Source organism: Tetrao urogallus, assembly GCF_951394365.1.
Source record: "Tetrao urogallus genome assembly, chromosome: 2".
Classification (NCBI taxonomy): Eukaryota; Metazoa; Chordata; class Aves; order Galliformes; family Phasianidae; genus Tetrao; species Tetrao urogallus.
The window spans coordinates 96,030,146-96,053,878 of record NC_136814.1 but is presented as its reverse complement, the minus strand read 5'-3'; the positions used below and the strand labels follow the sequence as shown (position 1 = coordinate 96,053,878).

General features: G+C 37.6%; 1 protein-coding gene across 1 annotated transcript in view; it reads left to right on the top strand.

The window, feature by feature from the left end:
* The window catches only part of ROCK2 (Rho associated coiled-coil containing protein kinase 2), a gene marked incomplete at its 3' end in the record, with an annotated part of 90,442 nt that overhangs the window by 20,575 nt on the left and 46,134 nt on the right, over positions 1 to 23,733 (top strand). Inside the window, exon 2 of the mRNA XM_079532561.1 lies at positions 16,355 to 16,436. Within this exon, the coding sequence (XP_079388687.1) occupies positions 16,355 to 16,436 (82 nt within the window). The remainder of the gene's footprint in view (positions 1 to 16,354; positions 16,437 to 23,733) is intronic.

Here is a 23,733-nt window from a genome sequence, read left to right as displayed (position 1 = left end):
GTTTTGGTTTTTTTCTGATCTTATACAGATTATGCAGATTGGGCCATTGGAGGGGAATAACTTGTGACGTGGGTGGACTGAAGATTAGTAAGGGGGAGGAGAAATAATTTGTGCTGTGAACTTTGCATGGTTGTGCACATGATCTAAGCAGGCGGAGGTCTGTCTGTGTTTTGGTTTATAATGGAAAGTGCAAATAAGAGCTGTTGAGATCATCCACATTTTCATTTGCAGTGCAGTAAGAAGGCAGGACTGGATTCTTTGGAGTGTGATTCTGTAGTTGGTATTGATCTGAAATGGAGGTGTGGGCATCAAATACAGCTGTGCACTGTGGCCAGCACTGAAGTCTCTGCTTTGGGTGTTTTCACTGGGGAAGATTCCACGGGCTTGTTTGTTGTAGATCATGCATCATTCGTAAACCAGGGCTGTCCTCGCAGCAGAAGATGCCTTCAGTTTCTTCCCCTAGTATGGGTCAGTGGTAAAGAGGTGAATATCCACTTAATTCATTTGCTGACATTTAAAGAAAACAGAACTAAAATCTAACTACATCTCGTCACAAACTTCAGTAGATAGCAGAATTTAAAATCAGTGCAGAAACATTAGTCTATAATTTGAATTAAGCAGTTCAGGTTGAAGAAACCACAGTAATTTTATCTGGTCCATTCTTCTTTTTGCCCAAGTCTAAGTAATAACAGTGTTTAAAATCCCTTTGAAAATGTCTTTGAAATGATCTTCGATATTTTGCAATGTAATCCTTTTCCATTTCTTTCAACTTCTTAACACTTGACCCCCTTTCTTGCCCATATTGCATCACCTAAAACTCTGACCTGTTTTTTTGTTTTTTTCCTCCACATTTTAGCTTAAACCTTCATTGTCAGTACCATGATGCACTATAGAAACTTGACTTTGGATTTTTGTTCTCCCTGCTCCTTTGTCTGAAAAAATGATACACAGTTTTCAAGCCAAATTTGTTCAGTATTTGTGAATATTGATGTTTTGAGTCTGAAATATCTCCAAATCTGATGATTGCAGTATTTTTAGCTCCCTGAAATTTTCTTTGTTTATCCTTCAGGGAAAGAGTTTCACTTTGCTGATGTTATACAAATACAGTTGGTTCATACTCAGTTTTTGAACAGGCATTTCACGGTCAGTTTATTATTCAGGATGATTTAAAATCATGGTAGGATCAGACAAAATGGCAGGGCATGGTTACATACAAGCAGTTTCGTAAATAGCTGTTACTGTGATGAAAGCAGTATCTATAATAAGTATTTCTGAAAGGTATAGATTAACATCAGTGTTTTGAGCTCATAATGAATTTAGCTATGTACTTTCGAAGAACTGAAGTTATATTTTTAGGTAAATGAGTCAGCATAAGGGATTAATGCTTCTAGGAGTTCTAATTTGGTATCTAACTGAGAGTAATGGCGTTCTGAATGAAGAGATGGCTTAAATATAGAACCGCATAGTACTGAGTACAAGGTGATATCAAAATCTAGAAATAAGTATTAGAAAGTAAGTTACGTGGTGGGGTATTGCACCTTTTTAAAAATAGTTGAAATCAACACAGCAAATTTCCATAGTGCTGGATTTATACGTTAGCACTGAAGTGTTTTCTTGTGAGTTGCAACTAAAAAAGGCATGCTATTTATGTATCACTTCATACCCTTCCTCATTAATTCCTCATTAGTGTAGAGGGAGTTAGAGTCCAAGACTTCACTTAAAGAGGAAAAGAAGATAAGGTGAATGCTGACTTGAAAATGCAGTATTACTGGAAGTGATCAAATATGAAGGCTTGTATGGCTATCTGAGAACCACACTGCAGTTCTCATGGCTAGGAGGATGAATGTGCTTATGTACAGCAAACATTTTGTTGCACTTCATCCGTAATGAATGGAAGAGAGACTGTACAATAACTCGAGCATGGCTACTGCAGAGAAACTGTATTTACTGCAGTATGGCTAATTTCTGAACAATTTCACAACACTGCTTTTGTTAGCAGAGATCACTGTATTTTGAGTTGGACTTGAAAAGAGTGATTTTCAAGGTTGCTGACATTGTGCAGCTAAACTGAAATACAACTAGTAATTTTTTTTTCTTACAAAGAGAAATAGGACGTTATTGTTCTTTTGAAGTTCAATAATACATTTAACATTGTTACAACTTGCAGCTGTTTTCATTCTTAGCAGTAGAGCTGCACTATGATTTTTAATCTTTTTAGAATGCAGTTTCCTTTGCTAATTTGATACAATTCCTTTTCAGAGATGCAAACAAAAAGATCTGATGTATACATGAGCACACCCAGCTGTTCGATTTGTACCTACGGTTGGGATACTGGGGAAGAAAAATATTCTGGGAAGTTGTTATGCAAATGCCAGACTAAGCGTCCCACTTTATTTCACAATTACCATCTAGAGTATTACCACAACAAATAGCCTTTTCTAACGAGAATGAGGTTTAACCAGCTGTAAAATTGATAATCAGTCATGCTATTTCAGAAACTGCAGTGTGAGTGGTTTTTGCATTGTAAAGAAAGTTAACTCCTGAGAGCATTGAATGTACCTGGAATGTTGTTTTTAAATAACCAAAGAGAAATTTTATACACTCAGTTCTGTTTTGTTTCCACTGAATGAGAGATGAAGTTTCTTCTAGGGAGGGAGATGCAAAGCATTATTATGTGTCTGCCCCTGTCTACTGGAAGGATTGTCATCAGTTGGAAGAAGTGAAGTAACTTTGGATGCTCAGCCTGCATTGTATTATATCTGTATTTTTGAAAGCTTTTAATATAGCTGTATGTGTATATTTTGCCATTTCCCAGATGCAAGTTAGCTTAAAATAGTATCAATTTTACTTAAAATATCGCTAAATGATGAAAAGCTGTCTAATTCTTAAGATTGCTAAGATTAGAAAAACTGTAGTAGAACTGTAAAAACTGTAGAACTACATTATTCCATGCAGGGCTGATGTTAAGTCCTTTCTTTAAACTTATAACCTGTGTTATAGCAAGAGCACTTGATGTGGCTGATGTTTGAACCTCCATTTTCTCTTGTTTGAGGTAAACTGCAGGTAAACTGCCCTGCTGTTTGTAATCTGGTTTCTCTCAGTCCCTTGTTGAAACTCTTCTCCTTTTCCTTGGGCATTTTTGAGTTTGACACCAAATGTCCTCTTTTGTCCAGAGCATGTAACATTGGTGCTGAAGGACAGTTTCTGTCTTATTTCCTTGTAATTACTTGTCAGAAGTGAAGCAGCTTCTGTAGGAATTATGAAACAGTTGCCCAAAGTAATAACATGGCAGTGAATGACTAGGCTGGAAACCAGATTGAATCAAGAGCCTGTCTAGCTTAATACCCTGTGTCAGGCAGTAGCCAATTGCTAGAAATGCCTAGGGGAGAGTGTTACAAAAAGAAACCTTTTCTGTTATAATCTCTCAGCCTCTGGAGGCAGCACACAGCTCGGAACTCCCCAGGGAGAATGGGATGTTTTTCTGTCTGGTAGTTCTTGCAGCTCGATCTCCTTTGGATCAAATAGCCTTCAGACTGATATGAACTTCTTGACACATCCCATGACAGTGTTCCACCTATCTCTTGTATGCTAGGTTCGTTTGCCTTCCATGTTCCTGTTAACTGGGATCCAAACAGCAAATAATTTTAATATGAGTCACCACATATGTAAGAGACCAGATTTAAGGTGACTGCCTTTGATCCTGCCTGCTATTGCCAATTTGTGCTTATCCATCTCTTATCTTAGATCTGGCAGCTGTACAAAACAAAACCAAGCCAAGATTTTCCACAGACAGGCCCTCATCCCTGATCAGTAACACTGTGACAGTGCAACTCCTGATGTAGCACTGTTTCACAAAATTTCTTTTCAGGTTTTCTAACAGAAGCATCTAGCCAAATTATTTGTGGTGTTTCTGAAGACATACAGGCACCTTGCTAGTAGTTGAGCTCTGATTGAAACTTCTGTGCAAAATGGAATGGAAGTATCCAACCCAGAATAGACTAGGAAGCCAGAGGCCTGTGCAGGGCTGCTGGTCCAGGCTGCTGACTTGCTTTTAAGCAGGTTCAATTAGGTGATGATGTTTAGGAGTTAAGTTTTGAAGATCTCCAAGTACAGACTCTCCATGATCTCTGTGCAATGCATTTCAACGTTTGGCTACTCCTGGTGGTGGAAAAAGTGTTTCTGTGTAGCTGAGTGCTATTTGCTATGTGGCAGCTTGCATCTGCTGCCTTTCGTGATAGAATGCAGTCAGATTGATGGGACACAATTTGATTGTGGTCTATTTTTTCAGCTGTCTTTTTCTTTGTGTGTCTGGAAGTTGCTCTCAGGGAGATTACCTTCATAACTGTTCTGGGGCCTGAAGTTAGTGGAAATTCAGGCCTGTCGTTCTGTAGATTGTGTTTCATGCCCTTCTTGAAGATGGGCCTAACACTTGCTGTTTTGTTCAATGGCTGTGAGCGTTTAAAGGTGGTAGAGCAGCCTGGAAATGATTCCAATGTGCTCCTTCTACTCCCTCAGATGCATCTGTTCAGTATCCCTGGAATAAAGCTGTCTCAGGAGACTGCAGCAAAGAAGCCATCAGGTGGCCTGGGCTTTTCTATGACTTCTATTGCTATGTCATCAATTGCACTGAGAAAGCATGTCTTTATTGACTTAATTCTGCTGCTGATTTACTCACAGAAGTCTTCCATACCACCCTTCGTATCCTTTCATTGCCAAGACATAAATGTCTCTGATCATGGATATGCTTTTGTGCGTGTATATTGCGGTTTTCCAGTGGCAGCATGACTAAATACTTCCAGGTTTAAGAGAAATAGGTTTAATAGGAGACATTCCAGTATTTAGCTGCAGGCATAGGAATTTGCAAATTGATTCATAATGCGGAGTATATAGCAAGATCCACTGAAAGGGGGGATTATGGCTAGATAAACTGGTCAGAAGTCAAGAGCCTGTATTTCCTCCGTTTGTGATTGACTAGGGGTAGAAACGTCAATTTTATACTGTATTCTTTTGTTAGCAGCTTCTAAAACAAGGCTCAACACTCACTCAGAAGTTACAGTCTTTTAAAACTTACCTTAAAAGTCTTAGGATTTTAGTGACTAAACAAGCAATCATTCTTCCATTACTACATTAGTTCATTGATAAAGCAGTTGGAAAAATCCCTCAAATGAAATTACCTGACCTTTTCCATGTCCCTTTGGACCTCCTCCTCTTCCAGCTAAGGTCAAAAGCTTTACCAGATCTTATTCCCAGCTTTGGGGCTTAACTGATTGCAGTGTGAAAGTCCTAAATGATCCCCTAGGTGAAATATGTGATTAATACTGATTTATATGCAGAAGAAACTTTCTGCTTCGGGACATGAAAAATGAGTAATTACAGTAGTAAATAACACTAGATTCTCACTTCATCAAGTTTTCTGAAGTTAATCCCTTGCAATCTGTAGAGAGGAAGTCACTGTCAACCACCCTTCTATGCTACTGTTATGCTTTCTTTTTTATCATTATTTATTGTTATTTTCCCCAGTAAAGGATTTCTTTATTTAACAACTATCATTTGCTAAATGAGAAATTTTTTTGAACCCATTGTATAACAACTGATCTTAATGGTGCCATTCTGCATGTATTCAAGTCAAACAGAATTGTAGAATCAGGGATTAATTCAGATTTGATTTCATGAGGTACTCTTGGTTTATCCCTTGCTCAAAGCCAGTTATGTGGTTTTTTTCCCCTTTTTTTCTTCTCATTTTATTTTTGTTAGTATTTCAGGAATGGGAAGATTCTTCAAATGATTTGAGATGACAAAGGAAGAGGTATTCTTCCAGTTCTAGGGAAAAAAACACAGAAGGTCAAACAATTCTGGTGGTACTTAGTGTGCAATCCCATATGTTCCTTTCTGTTGCTAGAGGTGGGAGCTAGCAGCCTCCTAAATATCTTCTTATTATGGAAGTTGGTAAGCAACTTCTTCAAATTTCAAATCAAGATAAAACCTGGTCGTCATGGATATTACAAAGGATGGAAGATGGTCTTGTCAAACCCTAAAGGTGTTTGAGTTTCAGCAGAAGCAATCTCCAAAAGTTCCCGTTCCACTGTAAAACATACAATGTTTCATTGGTAGTTCCAACGCAGGAACTGGAATTTGAATGATTTTTTTTAAAAATGCATTTAAATGTATTTTAATACTTATGTGTAAGCTTATTTTATGGAAAAATGTGTTATCTTTTTGAGAGACAATTAATAATAAATTTTATTGCAATCTAGAGTCATCGGTGAAGTTTGCTTCTGGAGTAGGGCACATGTTGAACTGTGGAGCAGGATGCTGCAGTGTGCTTGTTTGACACTCCACAAATGAAGCTGACTGTATGTATGAAAGGGGAGTTATGCTACGTGAAGATGCAGTTTCACTAAAGAAAGCTGCAAGTCTTTTTTATAAGGATTGCATAAGAATGGTTTTTTGAGTTTGATACCTTTTCAAAAGCCTGGGGAAAAAAAAAACCAACAAGGTTTATATTAGCTATCATTGTGAACAGATATAAATACTTCTAAGAATGTCAGTTTGTTTTAAAAACTAGGTATTCATGTAATATTTTATTGAAATATAATTAAATGAGCTGAAAGGATTTGTGAATCATTTCATCTACTTCTAGTCTATTTCTGTGAAAGACATTTTTTAGAACTGCTTAACTTTTTTGGATTAAGATAATGATCTCCTTACCAATCTGTAATGCGTGTACATTATTGGGAAAAAAGATTGGTTTTCCATGTGTTGATAATCTTTCATAGAATGACAGAATCATAGAATGGGCTGGGTTGAAAAGGACCACAGTGATCACCTAGTTTCAATCCCCTGCTATGTGAATGATCTCCAACACCAGACCGGGCTGCCCAGAGCCACATCCAGCCTGGCCTCGCATGCCTCCAGTGCCTTTTGCTTCAGTTGTTTGAGATCTTGATGATTGGTATAATTAAATTATATGCTTATTTTGTTTAAATTCCATACGTTTTCTTCCAGTGTCATTAGGTAGCTACTTATTCAAAGTCAGCCTTTAGCCAAGTGTGTTACTGTGCATTCTTCTAGATGATAGAACAAGCATAATTTAAGGTTGAACAAGGTCTTTTGACTCATCAGTGTTTAAAATTATTTTTCTCCCTTTTTTCCCCTGTGTCTGTTTACACAATATTACATTTTTCATGCTGTCTCTTACCTTTCTCCCAGCTGTCATTTTTACACTTATTTCCTTTCTAGTTTTCCTTTACAAAACGCATCCATGTGTTGTTGTATGAGTACTTAAATGGTAGAACTTTATGTTTTGTCTCTTTCTGTTTGACTTGAATTGTTTCTTTCCTGTTTTTTTTTGCTAGCAAATGGGTCAGAGTATCCTGGTGCCTGATGGATTGGTCTTGACACCTTGAGCTTTTTAAAAATATAAGTAAATAATCAATCTGTGGCAATAAGTTTTCTGCCTTTTTCCATACTGCTGTAGAATTCTTTACTCCAATGTTAGATGCGATTTTGATTGCTTCACTTCTCTGTATCACTTTAAGTGGAATTCTGGGTTCGTGGAATTGTATTTTAAGATATAAGTAGAGCTGCTTAGAATGCACTGCTGGCATCAAATTCGAGGTTAGGCAGGAGGTAACGTGAGAGGTGCACTTATTGGGTTGGAAATGTTCTAAATACTTGCTGATATTTTTAGTACAGAGAGATTTTGTAACTGTTCTGTATCGTTGATTGGGGAAAAAAAGTCCTTTTATTTCTTCCAGTTAATTGTACTTTCAGAGGAGGAGGCTGCCAGATGCTGTCTTGATTTTTTACTTTCAGATCTCATTTTTTGTGATTCCAATTACTGTGAGACTTTAACAGTTTTCATTATGGACTCTTAAGTATACATCTTAGTTGTCAGATTGGTTCCTACATCTTCTTTATCCACAACTACTAAGCAGATTAGTGAAAAATATAATATATGGTGTAATACATATAAAATATATTTATCCAAAAATAAGCCCACAGTGAAATTGAGGGATAGATGGCTGTGGTTGTGTAAGGTGCAGTGGCTTGTTGCTGAAACTGACTTCGCAGACGTGGCTGCCTGAGGGTAAGGAAAGAGAAACATTTTCATGATGGAGAAGCAGAGCCCTTATTTAGTATGAAACAAGGATGGCCTTGTGGTCAAAACAGGTTTTTAAGAATATGCTGTACATCTGTCTCCTGCCTCCACAGCAGATGAGCTCTGACCTTTTGTCTGTATTCCTGATATTACCTCTGACTCCTGCAGCTGTAGCCTGTGAAAGTTCTGCTTTCTGGGGGGAAGAAATGAATAAGAAGCTGTGCTTTCTGTTGGAATTTTATGGGCAGTAGGTAATTCCACTTCTTTAGGGGGGCAGAGGAGCAGTTCCAGGCACAGCTTTGTTTTCTGTGCATTGGTAGTTTACTTGCAAATCTAATATTCACGCTATTTTCCCCAATTGCTTGAAAAATCTCCTGAAGTGATGCATAAATGGTTTGCAGCGGGAGTTAACAAGCAAAATCACCATGCTGCCTTTATTCTCTTGTTAAGAAGCTAAGCTTGCTATTAAAGGCTTTAGAGAATTCAAATTAATACGAAATTATCTCTGGTGTTATTTTAAGAGGTTTGCAGTTCTTGGCTTCAGTGCACTTTTTTTTTTTTACTTTTTTTTTTTTTTTTTTTTTTGGAGGCAATAAGGATTGTAAAATCAAAGTGAACTAAAGAACCTGGAAATGTACAGTGACTTCTGATAAAGGAGATTGTGCTGAACTATTGAATTTTCCACGGCTACAGAGCTAACTAGCAAGGCATGCAGGACCTGTTTCGTTTTGCAAAGGTTTATGGAGAAAATGGAAAATAGCTGATTTGGCAGAGAAACAAGTAATGAATTTTACAGTTACATTTGGGAGGAAAGTAAACTGTTAATGCATTGTTTAATTAAAATGGATGATGGAAAGATTAAATTGCTGTACATTTAGTGACAGCTGCCAGTTTACTATGCTTTCTCAGTCCTCTGGCCTAAGTTTCCACTTCTGGGCATTTCTTCAGTTCTGCTCTGAAGAGTTCCCAGGCAGGCTTGGAAGGGCTGTTAGCAGTCTTCAATAGAGTCCTTATCACAGAGGCAGACTCAGTGGTGGAACTACTGCAACAAATGCTGGGCTAACCTGCTCGTCTTCTGTGAAGCAAATTTCTCAGCTTCATTGGTTCGGTATATGATGTCAGTTCATCGCTGCGGCTGTTCAGAGGTTTTCTCCTAGTCTGTAACCTGAATCTTCACTTGAAATTCAGCTGATTTCTTATGCTGCTTCTGGAGATGTGGGAAAACATCCATCATTATTTTTCATAACGGCTTTTTATGTTTTGAACAGAATTGTCATGTCTTTTTTAAAGCAGATCTTTTTTAAGACTAAAAACTTTGGTTTCCACAGTGTTCCCATGTGTGCATTGCCTGTCACTTTCCTGCTGTTGTTATCCTCTTCTTGGTTCTCCTCCAACTTGTCTTCTGCTGTTTTTATAGGGATTCACAGAGTTGGATGCAATACACTGGTTTAGGCTGTACTACTACATACAGAACATGAGTCCTCTGTGAGGTTTTGCACAGTGAACCTCCTGTTTATACAGCCTGGATTGGAATTCTGATCCCCTATAACTCTGTCTTTTCCTGTTATCTTCCTGTTTAATTATTCCTGTTTTCGCGTTGTATACATTCAGTTCATTTCAAAAACATCTGATGGTGTGGTTTTTTGTGCTCATCCCTTGAGTTGATTCCTTTATTGTTAATTCTTTCTTCATTTTAAGATAATTTAAAATACAGTACAAAGCACATGCTTGGAATTCTGAGCTTGGTGTCATGTGTTGATTTTATTTGCTTTTAACAGATAAGTTACTCATTCTGATGCTTTATAATGATAATGAAAAGAGTTTTAACGGGGCAAACCCAGATGAATTTATTTGACACGCTTTTCCAAATCTTATACCACACTCCTAATAATTACATTTCAGATATTTTCTCCATGATTTCCTGTACCGTATAGTTTTGCTAATGAGAGTGGTGAATCTTCTCTCTTACTCCTGTGTTAAGATGCTTTGCTTTATCGTGTATTCTGCCAGAAACTGATTATATTACACTGTTTTATTTTTATGAGAAACAGGAAAAAAAGCTTGCAACCTTAATCTCACATATTAATCTTCTGGGTTCAATGCAGGTTTATAGTTTGGGAAGTTCCCCCATCTCCTGCCTTTTAAGGATAATTCTTTTGATTGCCTTTTTGCTTCGTGTTTATTCTTTCATTGGTCTGTAAGGATGCAGCCATTTTTGGTCTGTTGTCATCCTGTCTTTATAATTAAACAGTTTGACATCACAGCATAAAACCATTACAGTGTGCATGTAGGAGGTAGCACATGGTGGCAACCAGTGAGAGGTTCACTGTACAATGAAGAAAGATCTACATCTATTCAATTACAGACAGTGTTTATTTTGTGCTTTAGTACTTATTCCATACTGTACGGAAATTGCATGTTAAAACCTGCTGTTAAATATTTATGTATTTATTTGTGGGCAACTGCATTCAGGTTTCTGAAGTGCATGTACTCAGTACTGTCAAAACTGAAATCTGTTATTTAATGTAGAACTGTTGAAGAACTTGGAGAAAAGCAAACTTCTGCACATAAAACACTGGCTTTATTATCATGACATGAAGTATTCCTTCACACACTGATTAATCTTAAATAATATAACAATGAATTACAGTGTATTCTAATGATAGCTAGAGTAGAATAAGCTGGGGAAAAACAGTATGCTTGCCTTGCGTATGAGCTGTCAGTTCTTTTTCCTATTGTATGCTGTTACTGAGTATCCAAAGGTGCCATCTATGATACGGAAAGAAATAATCGCTTAGGAAAGACAAGAATTATTTAAGGGTCCATTTGTCATATAGAAGAATATAGCAGGTATTTAATCCTGGTGAAGAGTCATTAGATGGTCAGCTCATGTGTGCAGAGATTAAGGAAGCAGTGCTTTAAAAAGCACATAGGTCAAATTAGAAAAATGTGGTCTGAAGTTACATACTTTTCTGTCCTTTCTTCCTACTGCACCATAGTTTATTAAAATTTATTTGAGGACTCGGGCAGCTGACAAAAAGGAAAGAAATAGAGTTTCTTACATGTAATGCTTTAGTGAACTTTGCTGGTTTTCCAGAGTTATGAGTTGCTGCCTGTGGGTGCTAAGGAAGCGTTTTGTGCTTAGTTTTTGGCCTTGAGTTGTTTCTACTTTTTTTTCCTCAGCATAAAGTTAAGGAGTAAATGGAAGTAGCTTCAGCTGTTCTGGCATCCTGTGGAATATACATGTGTGCATCACCTTTAGACAGGTTCAAATAAGTATTTTAGTTTTGAAAATGAGAATCAGCATGGAATGGTTTAATTCTGTGAGAGCTTTGGTGGATTTGCTGTGAATTAACATCGAGCTGGTTATTTAGAAGCCAACATTAATTCTCCCTGCTATAACCTTGTTTGTCATAAAGAAAAAAACTTAAACATCTAATAGTTTTAATATCTCCTAAGATTTTTTATTTTTTTTTTTTTTTAAGAAAAAAAAGTTAATTCAGGCGTTGTCACAGTAGGAGTTGCACTGTTTGGCTTTCTCAGTCAGCGTTGTCCCCAGAGATTTCTGGTGCCAGAGTGGTTGGGACCCCGTCTCTCTTGATGTAGGACGGTGGTGCAAAAATATCTAATGTGGACTTTTCTCTTGGAAAACAGTCCTGAGAGAGTGTCTCAGCCTGTTTGCCAAGAGCAAAAGCCTTTTAATGGAATGGTGTGGGCAGAGCTGTCTTTGCCAACAGTGTGTTTGTTTGGAAGTTGCTATTTTGGGCCTGTTTAGCTTCTGAACCTTTTGTAATAACAGAAAGAGGAAGTGAACAGTGAAATCACTTTAATAACATATTTCCTGGTTCAAGTGACTTTATCTGTGAGGCCTAGACAGAGGAAATGTCATTTCCTGGATTGTTTATCTTCAGTTTGAGGGGTCCATTTGACTATGTAGTCTTTGGATCCATCTTTTTAATTTGTAGGGCAATCTTAGAGTCAAGTAATGTAAACTGGGCCTTTTAATGAAAATTAAAGCTTTAAGGAACCACTTTCTGACAAAATGCTAATGTACAAGGCACTTTCATAAAGCACATATGCTGATGAGAATTTGAGATCTACCTTAAAAACATGTTTAAGAACTTAGAAAGCTGTCTTTGAAAGGTGCTAATAATGTTTGCTCACAGGCATAAAAATAAACTGATGCTTTTTCTGATCATAATGGTGCTGATACTAATGGCCTCTCTAATGCCAGGTGTAGCTGACAAGAATTAGGAAGTTTTCAAATAGTTAGCAAGCAGCTGTGCTCTTCTCAAATTCCTGTTTGTTAAGAGCTTCTTATGAAAACTGTTACCAGAAGTTCATGAAAAGGAGACAGAACTAATTAAAAAAAAAAAAAAAAAAAAAAAAGCTACAAATACGGTTCTCAGTTTTTATAGCCCTCAAAAAAAAACAAAAAAAAAAACAACTTTGGAATTGGAGCGACTTAGGGAATAAACAGTGACATCTGAAATGATTAAGTGCAGCTCAGTTTAACTTGGAAGTTATGGTTGCTTTGGACCTTGTAATCCAGTTTCACTAAAATGTCTGTTGCGGTTGATAACTTAATTCTTTTCCCTTACTTTGTGCATAAGATATAAATAGAACACACTAGCAGTGTTTTGTTTAAGCAAGCTTTAAAACAGCTTTGCACGAAAAGCATTAAAATATCAGTTGATCTCCCCTTCTCCTTCCCTCCCCTTCCTCCTTCCCCCCTACCCCCACCCCCCCCCCCAAAAAAATATGCCTCATTAGTTTGTGATAAAATTGAGTGCTTTTACATCTTTTCCCTTAAAATGCATGCCTAATTGTAAGTGACTATTAAAATTCTGTTTCAATAGCAACGAAAAAAGAATGGCAAAAGACTGACAAATAAGGTAGTTGACTGTGGAGGACAAAATAGAGTAAGAATGTGCTCGGAGCTCTAGAGAACTAGTTTTTCCTATGGAATTTGTGCAGATGAGACCTGTAATTCACCATCAAAGTATACTGTAGACCTACTGTGATACTTTTAATTACTTTAAGGGGTACTAGAGAGTAACAAAGGCCCTCATTTTGATACTTTAAGTTGTAAGCTACAGTCTCATTAATGCTGTTACATTGCAAATATATTAATGGAAATATGAATTTAAGACATATGTATTTAGAGCCATGTGTTGCTGGTTAGAATCGGGACTTCACTGTGCTAGGTAAAATTGTAAAACATGGCCTGCGTGTATTCCATTGTGTCATTCAATGCTGTCCTTTCCTACATGTTGCGAGGCGAAGAGGTGTGTTTCTGCTGACATGCTCTGCTACATCTGCTAGAATGACAAGTCCTTTTTTGGAAGCCGGTGCTTGCTAAATAGAGCTTGGAATTATGTATTCTATCACGTGATTTTTGCAGGAAGTCTTAACTCAGAGTACTTTCCGTTGGGAATGTCCAGGTCATTGGACAACCCAAGCATTGACTAATCCACAAGTACTTAACAACTTCAGTACTTTGTTTTAGATTTATTGTATCGTCCATAAAAGCTTCATCAAATTTAATAGTAGGTGCTGAGTTTTCAGTCTGTCTGAAAGGAGAGTATGATGTCCTAGGCCATCACTCCTTTCTCCTTGATAGGTCTTTCAGGAACATTTAAAATCAAGACTCAAGTAATGGCTTTAATTAAAGTAATTCACAATTGATATTGTGTATTATTCATTGCCTTCTCTTTGGGCTTAGTAACACTATATTTCTTTTCGAAAGGAAGTTCTGAAAAGTGACGTAAAACAATACAAAACAGTTTAAAAGGTGAATCCTTTGCCTGGGGTTATTCCTCCTTGGATGCGTTTCCTCACATGTCCTCTCTGTCCAGTTCTGCAGCCTTTCGTGGCCCCTCTGAATGAGGCCAGCACAGCCCTGTGGTGTGTCAGACACTCCCCCTAATTTGGTTTGTTTGTTTGTTTTGTTTGCAGGGTGCAGCAGGTGGTTAATGAAGTTGTTAAAAGTTGCTGGCCCCAGTATCGAGCCCCAGGGTATACCGCTAGTGACTGGCCTCCAGCTGGACTTTGGCCATTGATCAAAATCTTCCAGGCCTAGTCTCTCAGCCAGTTTTCAGTCCTCTCACCACCCACTTGTGTAACCTGTGCTTCATCAGCTTGTTTATGAGAACATTGTGGAGGACAATGACAAATGTCTTATTGAAGTTGAGGTAAACAACAACTGTTCTTCTCTCATCCACCAAGCTAGTTGCCTCATTGTAGAGGGCTGTCAGCCTGGCCAACATGATTGCCACTTCATAAATCTATGCTGACTAATCCTAATCACCTTCTTGTCCTTCACGTGTTTGGAAATGGTTTTCAGGAGGATTCCCATTTCCTGGGAATTAAGGTGAGGTTATCCAGCCTTTAGATCCCAAAATCTTCCTCGCCCTAATTGAAGACAGATATCTTCCATAGTTCAGTAGCCTCTCTTCATTACCATTACCTTTTCAAAGGCCCCTGCATGGCATTGGCCAGCTCTTTCAGCACTTGCAGGTGCATCCCATCACAGATCTACCTGCGTGAGTCCAGTTTGTTCAGGCATTCCTGTCATGGAGGACTGGGTCTTGGCACTTGGTCCTCACCAAGAGAAAGTCTTCCTGACTTCAGTCTTCCCACTTCCTCTGGTACAAGGTACCTAAGATTCCTGAAGGCTGATCTTACTAGCAAAGATTGAAGCAAAGAATGCCTTGAGTGCCTTTGTCTTTTGTTCACCTTTTGTTACCAGCTTGCCCTGCTCTTTTCAGCAGCAGGCCCACGTCTTCCGAGTCTTCTGCTGTTTATGTACTTGTGGAACCCTTTCTTGTTGCCTTTTTCAAACTTTTCCAACTCATCTGCAGATCAGCCTTGAGTTTCTTAATGTGGCCTTACACCTTGGGATATCAGCTTCATCCTCCCAGTATCCTGCCCTTGTTCCTGCCTCATGTACGCTTCTATTTGATGTCTGAGTGTAGTTGGGAGTTCCTTACTCATCTGTACAGGCCTCCTGCTTCCTTTGGTTGATTTCCTAATTGTTAAGATGGACCTTTTGTGAGCTTTTGCCTTCAAAGCAACTTGAAGCCTTGAAGTTTTATGTTTCATGCAATATTTTAGTACATCTGCAAGTCTGATTTTCTAGATTTATGTCAAATACAATAAATGAAATTCTCTTGGGAACCTCAAAGGTGATCCTAGTGAGATGCTAATGATATTTTCGTACCAATTTAAGCAGAGGAAAGGCAAGCTTGTAGTCTCTGACCTTTAGTCGTCTGTATAGGAAATCACACAAATATATCTATCCTGTAATTTCTTGAGCAAGCCTTGTTTTCCATGCATGGTCTGGTGTCTGCTACTGATATTTTCCAAAATACTTCCTTTGCTGGAGGCAGAAATAACTAATTAGAAAAAAAAAAAAAAGTACTGCAATTCCATCTCTCAATATTGAAAATGTGCTTAAATACGAATGTTTTTTTGTGGTGAAACTGAGAAGTGACATTTCTTATTTTTATATGTAACATATTCTGTACTGCCCAGCATTCAGAACGTGTTTTATAATCTCAGGCCCTGTCTTTAAGTCTATCCCAGTAGATATATTATTAGAATAACTGTAATAATGAGATTTGAATCAGAAGTGATCACTTGCCAGGCATATTTAGAAAACAAAAAAGAGGATTGTTAGCTGTGGCCTTATTTGCATGCGTGAGGTACTAAGAAGGCTGAAAGGCTGTTGGCTGCTTATTAATTAATAAGCACGATGTCATCTCTAACTAAAATCTCTGTGCCCTGCTGAGGTTCAAAAACCTTAAAAAACGAGCTCAAGATTTTCTTAGAGCAGTGAACAAGTAATAATGTGGGTAATGCAAATGTCAAGTTTTCAAATACACAGGAAAAATGTAAAGTGGAGAAAAAAAATGAGACAGTTTGATTGAACAGAGAATATTGTCTGCGTTTAAGCAGAAAGAGTACTACTGGTTAAGATTAAAAGTGTTACTCCAGCTTAAGTCTCAGTGCCACTAAGGGATGGTTATGTATCTGTAATGTTTCTAAGCCAACTTGGAGCCAGTCATGGTATTTTAACTGCTTTGGGGTGAATGAGGTATAAGTATACTTGAGATCTTGTTTTATCTGCCTACTAGGAATGTAATACCTGTTTGAATAATATATAACCTGTCTCAGCCTGCGACTCTTAGAAAAAGTGATGTAGTAACTACATTAGATTTTAGAACTCAACTTATTTTTATTTGTTTTCAGGATGGCTTGAATTCTTTGGTCCTTGATCTGGATTATCCGGCGCTGAGGAAGAACAAGAACATTGACAATTTCCTAAATAGATGTAAGTTGAAAGTGGCCCTTAAACAATGACAATGTGGTGGTTGCAATCTTAGGAGCTGAGTGGTTAGAAATGCATCACTGGTGTTCATTTTACTATTTTTCACACCTCTGACTTCGTGTATTCAGAAAGCTTTGAAGGACCACTTATTGCAGAGATGCTTCATTTGGAGGAGTTATATTGTTGAAAACGTGTTGGATAATATTGATTGTAGAATGTAATTTTTGAACTACACTTAAAATAAATTCTTTTATGTTATATTTATAATATTAGGAAGAAATTCTTCACTGTAAGGGTGGTGAGACACTGGAACAGGTTGCCCAAAGAGGTTGTGGATACCCCCACTCTGGAGGTGTTCAAGGCCAGGCTGGATGGCGCTGTGAGCAACCTGGTCAATAGCAGGGGGGTTGGAACTAGTTGATCTTAAGGGTCCCTTCCAACCCAAAACATTCTATGATTTGATGTATATGTACTTTGAAGTATTTGCAAAACATTTTTCAGTTACTGTGAAGTAAGAATTAATTACACAAAATGTATGAAGTCTTCTTTATTCTAAGAGGCATCTTCTGTTGATTTTTAGAACTTAATTATTGTACCCTAAAATCTCTAGTTGCATTTTTGAACCTTTGTGTAAATGCTTGACTTTCTGCAAATTATTTGTGGACAGAATCCTAGTGTTCATTAACCTTGTGCAAATGTAGGACTGTTGCATCAGAGTGACTATATTTTACTCTTCTTAAAGTGTTGTCCATCTTTGTGCATAAAATACTGTAGAAATAGTGGATCATTTGCTTTAAAATATAAGTTGCAGCAAGTAAGACATTTTAGGACAACTGTTCAGACTTTTCAGCTGCATATATAAATTAATGTGAATGCCACTTCCCATTTCATTTTTTCCTGTTAAGAATTATGAGCCTGCTCTTCATTGCTCTAGGACTACTTTGAATGTCCTCTTATACTTCTCAAATAGGTGGTCACTGGTATAAAGCCTTGTCATGGTTTTTTTTCATGTGGAGTTGATTGCTTCTCTGTGAAGTTTTGGCTTGACCGTTGCCCGTCCATTTGTTGAAATCACTGAAGATAGAGCAAATAAGAAACAGTGGGTTGGGAAGTGGAAGCATACCTTGAAGTATTTCTTGGTCTTGAATTTATTTGACCTCAAACAGATATATTTGAATGGAAAAGTTGGGAACTGCTTTTTAAATAATTTTGTTACTTGCACATATTGTAAGTGTAATGTGAAGGGAGAAGACCAATTTGCAGCAAATACGAAAATGAAATAAATTACAGAAACTTTTATGGACCACTCAGATCTGCATACTATTTTTGCAATAGGAGACAATTAGAAACATTTTCTAACTAGAAGATCAATACTTGTGAAGTATTCAGACAAGCAATTGTGGGAAAACAATTAAACCTTGGATTCTTTTTCCTGCAACCCCTGAGTATTCTTGCTGTCTGCCTTCCCTTTCTGATGCCTGCTGCTCCTTCTCCTACTCTAGCTTCTCTCTCGTTGCTGTGTTAAATATTACTAAGCATCTGATGTGGCATGCAGGCTACCAGCTATGGCAGGAACACAAAAATCTTCTTTGGTTCAGTTTTATTACTGCCTTTGTTTTCTAAATTTGATGGTTTACAGTTGAAATAGCCAAATACTAGCTAAAGAGACTTCTGGGCTCTTTTGAAAAAGAATAAAATCTGACAATAGCAGATAGATGAATCCTTTAAAGTCTCAGTAGTTAATTATGTGTTTTAAGAGCTACCCTTTATCCTTACCTATTGTACTTGGGGGAGGGGAGAAAAAAAAAAGAAAAACATATAACAGCAAAGTACTTTGGTCCACACATTGTGAAGCTATTCATCTCTTCAGAATTTAGCAATGTAACTTCTGTTTCAGTACTGCCCGTGAGGAAATGGAAAGTAGTACTGCATACCATCTGTGATGTACTTCTTGAAAAGTATTTCTGAAGTGAGAATTTTGTAGACTCTTGAAGCTAATAATACGTTGCCAAATTGCAACTGAGTCAGAAGAGTCAGAAACCAGCACTTTGGTTCAGAGTTCTTTCAGGTGTTTTCTTTAGGTGTGTGTGGTTTATTTGAACCAGACTGGGGAACTGATTAGTATTAATGCAGGCTTGGTTGGTTTGTTGGTTGACTTTTGTTAAAACTAGTCTGGCAAAAGAAGAAGTGACCGGTTTCTGGTCATTCTTTCAGTGTTTTTGCCAGCACAAAGGGTTCAAACAGATTCTTACTATTGTTGTCATTTTACGCAGCTTTGAGTTGAACCCATACCTTATGTCTTTGGAGACAACTAAGAGTAGCCAGTATCAGTGGAAGAGTATACACAGTGGAAGAGAAGAGTATACATGTGCTTTCTGAAGCTTCTTACTATTGTGGGCCTGGTAGAGGAGCTGGAAATCACATTAATTGATGGAACAGTAAGTTGGCATTGTCTTAGGTTATGGAACAAAGAGTTCTTGTCTCTTCTGATTTTTCTAAGCATCTGAAGAGCTGTAGCAAACCCATAGATGAGCATTCGTGTCAAAAAGATTCTGACAGGTCTCTGGTGAGTGGGCTGTTCTGGGAGTTTGCATCTCTCCTCCAGGCAGAAATGTGTCCCAAGGGATGCAGAGGGGTACCATGGCCATTTTGTGAGTTTAGAATTTATAGATAAGTATTTTAATCCATGTTACATGAATCTTGAAAAGCTGTGGAAAATGCTAACTAAAATTCTTCCACAATAACCGTCTCTTTGTAAAGGGCGCTTTTTAAAAACCATTTTCCCAGGGATTAGAAAACACCCTAATTCACACCTACTGCAAGTCATTAGTGGTTGGTTTAATGTTTTATTAATTGATTATATTAATTTAGAAATTAAATAATTTATTTTTCAGCTGAGACATTAATATTCATCTCAACTCATGAAACTCAAGTGTTAACTCTCTTAACAAAATTAACATTTATTAACTGCATGTACTGTATGAGTTTAGTATATGCTGTTTTGTGACCACTTCACGAAAGAAACCTCTTCACATGCCTAGTACACAAGGAACTTTTTTGTCACCTGCTTTCCCTTATTATTCTGATTTCTTGCCACGTTTTCCAAGATATGGAACCAAAGTAGGACACATACTTATCACATGAGGCACATAAGTACTACCAGTCCCTTTCAGTGTTTCAAATTACTTCAGTTTATTGTTAGGATTCTGGTTGAAGTTTTATGGGCTTTTTTTTGTTTTGTTTTGTTTTTTTTTCCCCTCAGTTTTCATGGGACAGGAAAGAACAGCGTAATATCTAATTGCCAAAACAATGAGAGGAATCTCATAGTCCTCTGAGAGCAAGAATTAACTTGCTAATTTTAGAAAGGAAAGTTGAGTTTTCCAGCACAGTCTTGGTATAGTAAATCTTTCATGATCTTTTCTTTTCCTCTTCTGTCATCTGCTCTGTGGCAAAAGATTGAATAAATTCCTCCAAGTCCCTTCTCCTGCCATCTGAGATTTGTCAAGTGTTGAATCATGTCTTAGTGGCTTATCCTCTTTTCAGATTGTTTCCCATGCAGGTACTATGCAACCCATTAGCTGCTTTAACTTTTGTTATAAGGAAAATTTAAGTAATTAAGCAACCGTTTTAAGCACCAACAAAAACTATTTAGTCATTGATAATCTACTGTCAAGAATAGAAGTGAATGAAGAACTGTTTTCAAGGAAGACCAAGCTACACAGGGAACGACTCCATCAATAGGCCTGATACAGTCCAGAAGCCTTGGCTACATAAACTGATCACTGATTTCCTGTGCATTCTCCAGCATTGCTCAAAAATTGAAGACCTCCATCATCTCAGTGACTTGCTAATATTTGGGAGAATGGTGAACTTCCAAGCTGTAATGGCAAAAGCATCTTTACAATAGAAGGAACATCTGCTGCAGACGTGTCGCTTGTCTGCTTGTTCAGCAGGAGCTGAACACCTGAAGAGACTTCCTGGAAAGTTGCTATTACCATTTTCCTTTCCAAGCAAACAGTGCTTACATAGTAGTTGTATTCATTAAGATGAACTTCTTGCAAAATTAACATTTCTAGTTCCTTCCCTTACATTCTGTAATGTCACTTGAGAGTACTACATGGTTACAAACAAAAACACATCAGGGTATTACTGCCTTTGATTGTAATTTTCTGTCTTCCATACTTCCTGCCAGTGACACAGGTGGAATGTTCCATACCAAGTGACATCTTAGAAATTTAGATCTTACTTTGAGTTAATGAGCTAATTTGCTCTTTTATTTTCCTTTGGCTTCTTTAAGGCCAATACTTGACAGGTCATTGCAGTCATCAGAGCAGGTTTGGCTTCAGTTTGATTTTTAATGCTGTCATTCTGTTAAGCAGGGGCAGCTTCCACTAATGTGCCATGTCTACCCTGATTTTGAACACTGCCATTGATGGGGGCACCCACAAGTTCTCTGGACCTATTTTGGTGTCACCACCCTCATCATAAGTTTCTTCCTTACGGCTAATCTAAATCTATTGTTGTTCAGTTTTAAGCCCTTACCCTTTGTCCTTTCACTACAGGCCTTGGTAAAAAGTCTTTATCCATGTTTCTTATGTTTTCCCTTTATGTATTGAAAGGCTGCTATAAGATCTCCACAGTCGTCTTTTTTCCAGGCTAAACAACCCCAGGTCTCTTACCCTGTTTTCAAAGGAGAGGAGCTTCTTCCCTTTAATTGTTTTTGTTGCCCTCCTCTGGGCTGTGAAATATGTATGTCAGCAGTACTAAACACTTTTCCAGTTGGGTATTCAGTGTATATACAGAGCAACTCAGTTGTATTTTCAAGGTTTCATTAAGTTGGGGGTATCCCCTCAGCAAGTTGGAGGACAGCAAGTCAGACTGCTGTTTTCTCTTTCTGTATATCTTGCTCACTTTGTCTTTGGTAGACGAAATCTTGCATCTCCCTTCATTTACTCTGAAGGAGATGTTTGCCCGTCTGAAGCCATGAGTCCTAATTTATACTGCTGCCCCGCACCTTGCCTTCTCCACACACATCAATGCATAGCTATCTTAGTTTTTCTTTGTGCTTTTTTTGTGTCTTTGGGAGGATGTGAGATTGAAGCATTTCCTGGCTGTGCTTCAGTTTAACTTCCAGACAGACTTTTGCCCAGGGCAGCAACTTCTGACTTAATGTGCTCCATAGCACTCGCTGAATTATTCTTACAGATCAGACATAGTCAAATTTCACTCCATTGCATTCTTTCCTCTTTCTCCTATATACATGCTCTAGAACTCTCTGATACATATTATACCTGGATATAGTACTTTTTTTTTTTTTTTTAAGGTAGGGAAAGCTTGCCCTGCCACCCCACTTTGTGCTTCTAGTTAGGAATTTATTCCATTTTCACTAGTAACCTTCAGCTGCATTCTTGCAGCCAGCTGTCAGTGACTGATCCAGGCGCTCTGCCCTTTCAGAAAGTTAAGCTTCATTTGTTTAAAGGTTATAGTGCCATTTTAAAGTAGTAAATCAAAAGCTGTCTTGAAACACTTCTGCTATCTAGCATTCCTTTCTTTGTTAAAAAAGAATAGGTGGTGATGTTTTCATATTTTAGGAATTTTATCTCAAATGTCACAAGAATTTATATGATTCAGTTATATTCTGAGGCTAGGCAGTCAGTCCATCTTAGTGTCTTCATTTTAACTTGGTATTTTTCTTCTGCTGGGTTTCTGTTGTTGGAAATTCATGAAAGTGTAGCATACACTCTCTGGTATCTGTGCGCGCAAACTGAGATTCATGTAACCTGAAAATTCAATCCAACAGCAAAAGTATAGTGTTGGAAAGGTCTCCCATACCTTGAGTTAGGTCATGTTATGTGATACCTGAACAAAATCATGATTCAGCGTGCTGCAAACATGACATTGCTTCAGGATTTTTTCTGAACTTGCCTTCTTGCAGCCTGTTTTTTGCTTCAAATTAGTTCCAATGCTTTATTTGTTCCCTATCTGTTAAACTTTATGAGAAAATAGAAAGTTCACCTCTGTAACTACCCTACAATATCTTTGTAGATTTTTGTTATTAATGGTTTTTATTTTTTTAAGATCATTAAATCTTAGTGGACTATCTTTACAGTAGACAGCAATGATAAAAGTATTAATTCCTAGTTGCCATCTCATTTGTTTACATATACATACGTTATATATACTTATAGATAATGTATATTTAATATACATAATACATGCTTGGCTACAATATCTGATGTTTCAAGAATTTCTCTGGGACTGTATTAGAATTGTTCGTGTTTGCATTATATTTTGAGTGCAATTTCCTGAGGTTCTGACCGATAATGGAGCTATGTAGGACTGCACCTTACCCTTATGTATTTAAATCTGTGCCATTTCACACATCTCAAAACACTTGAAACATCACAGAAACATCTGAAAATAAATTCATGTGGTTTCTTTCCCTTATGAGATGTGACGTTCTGTGTTCAAAGATATCGGAGAACAGCACATTCACTTTGAATTGAAATATGCTGATACTCCTGTACTGCTGCTTCCTGTAAATTTGCATTGATCCTCCTTATCTTGTGCCAAAGCTTTTGATTTGTATTTAAGCAAGTTTCTAAGCACAGTCTTCATAAATTGCAAAATTTGTTCACATTATGAACAAAATAATAAACTTGGTATGAGAGAATCACTGTTGCTGTCCCATGCTTCCTGTCTAAGCTTTTGTGATCTGCTGTAGAAAGCATTCTCTCAACTTCTTTTCCTGTTCAAGTCTGGATTTCTTCACAGTCTTATTGGTACACAAAATGTAGCACATTTCTCAAGTTCTACATTTTTAATTGCCTTTATCCTTACAGCTCTACAGACAGATTCTTTTCCTGATTATTCTGAAGGTTTTTTAATATTATTTATCTTCTCTATCCCCTGGTACCTACTCTTTTTCCCAGAAGAAGAATTTTTCAGTTGCTGATGTATGTTCCACAATACTAGTGGCAATGAAAGCTGGCAGAATCCTGGGATCTTACAGTACTTTATATTGGGAAGGACCTCTTGAGGTCGACTGGTCCAACTCTTTTCTCAAAGGCACTTCAGGTGTTAAATCGGGTTGTTCAGGGCCTTGTGCTGTTGAATAATTTTACAATTTCCAAGGATGGAGTTTCTGCAGCTCCACTGGACAGTCTGTGCCTGTGGTGACCACTCTCTTTCTGGGGATTCTTTCCCTACTCTCTCATCATCTCAGAGTACGTTGTGTGGTTCCACCTGCCAGCATCTTGGTGGCCTTCCATCAGCCAAGGAGTATTTTAGGATTTTTGTT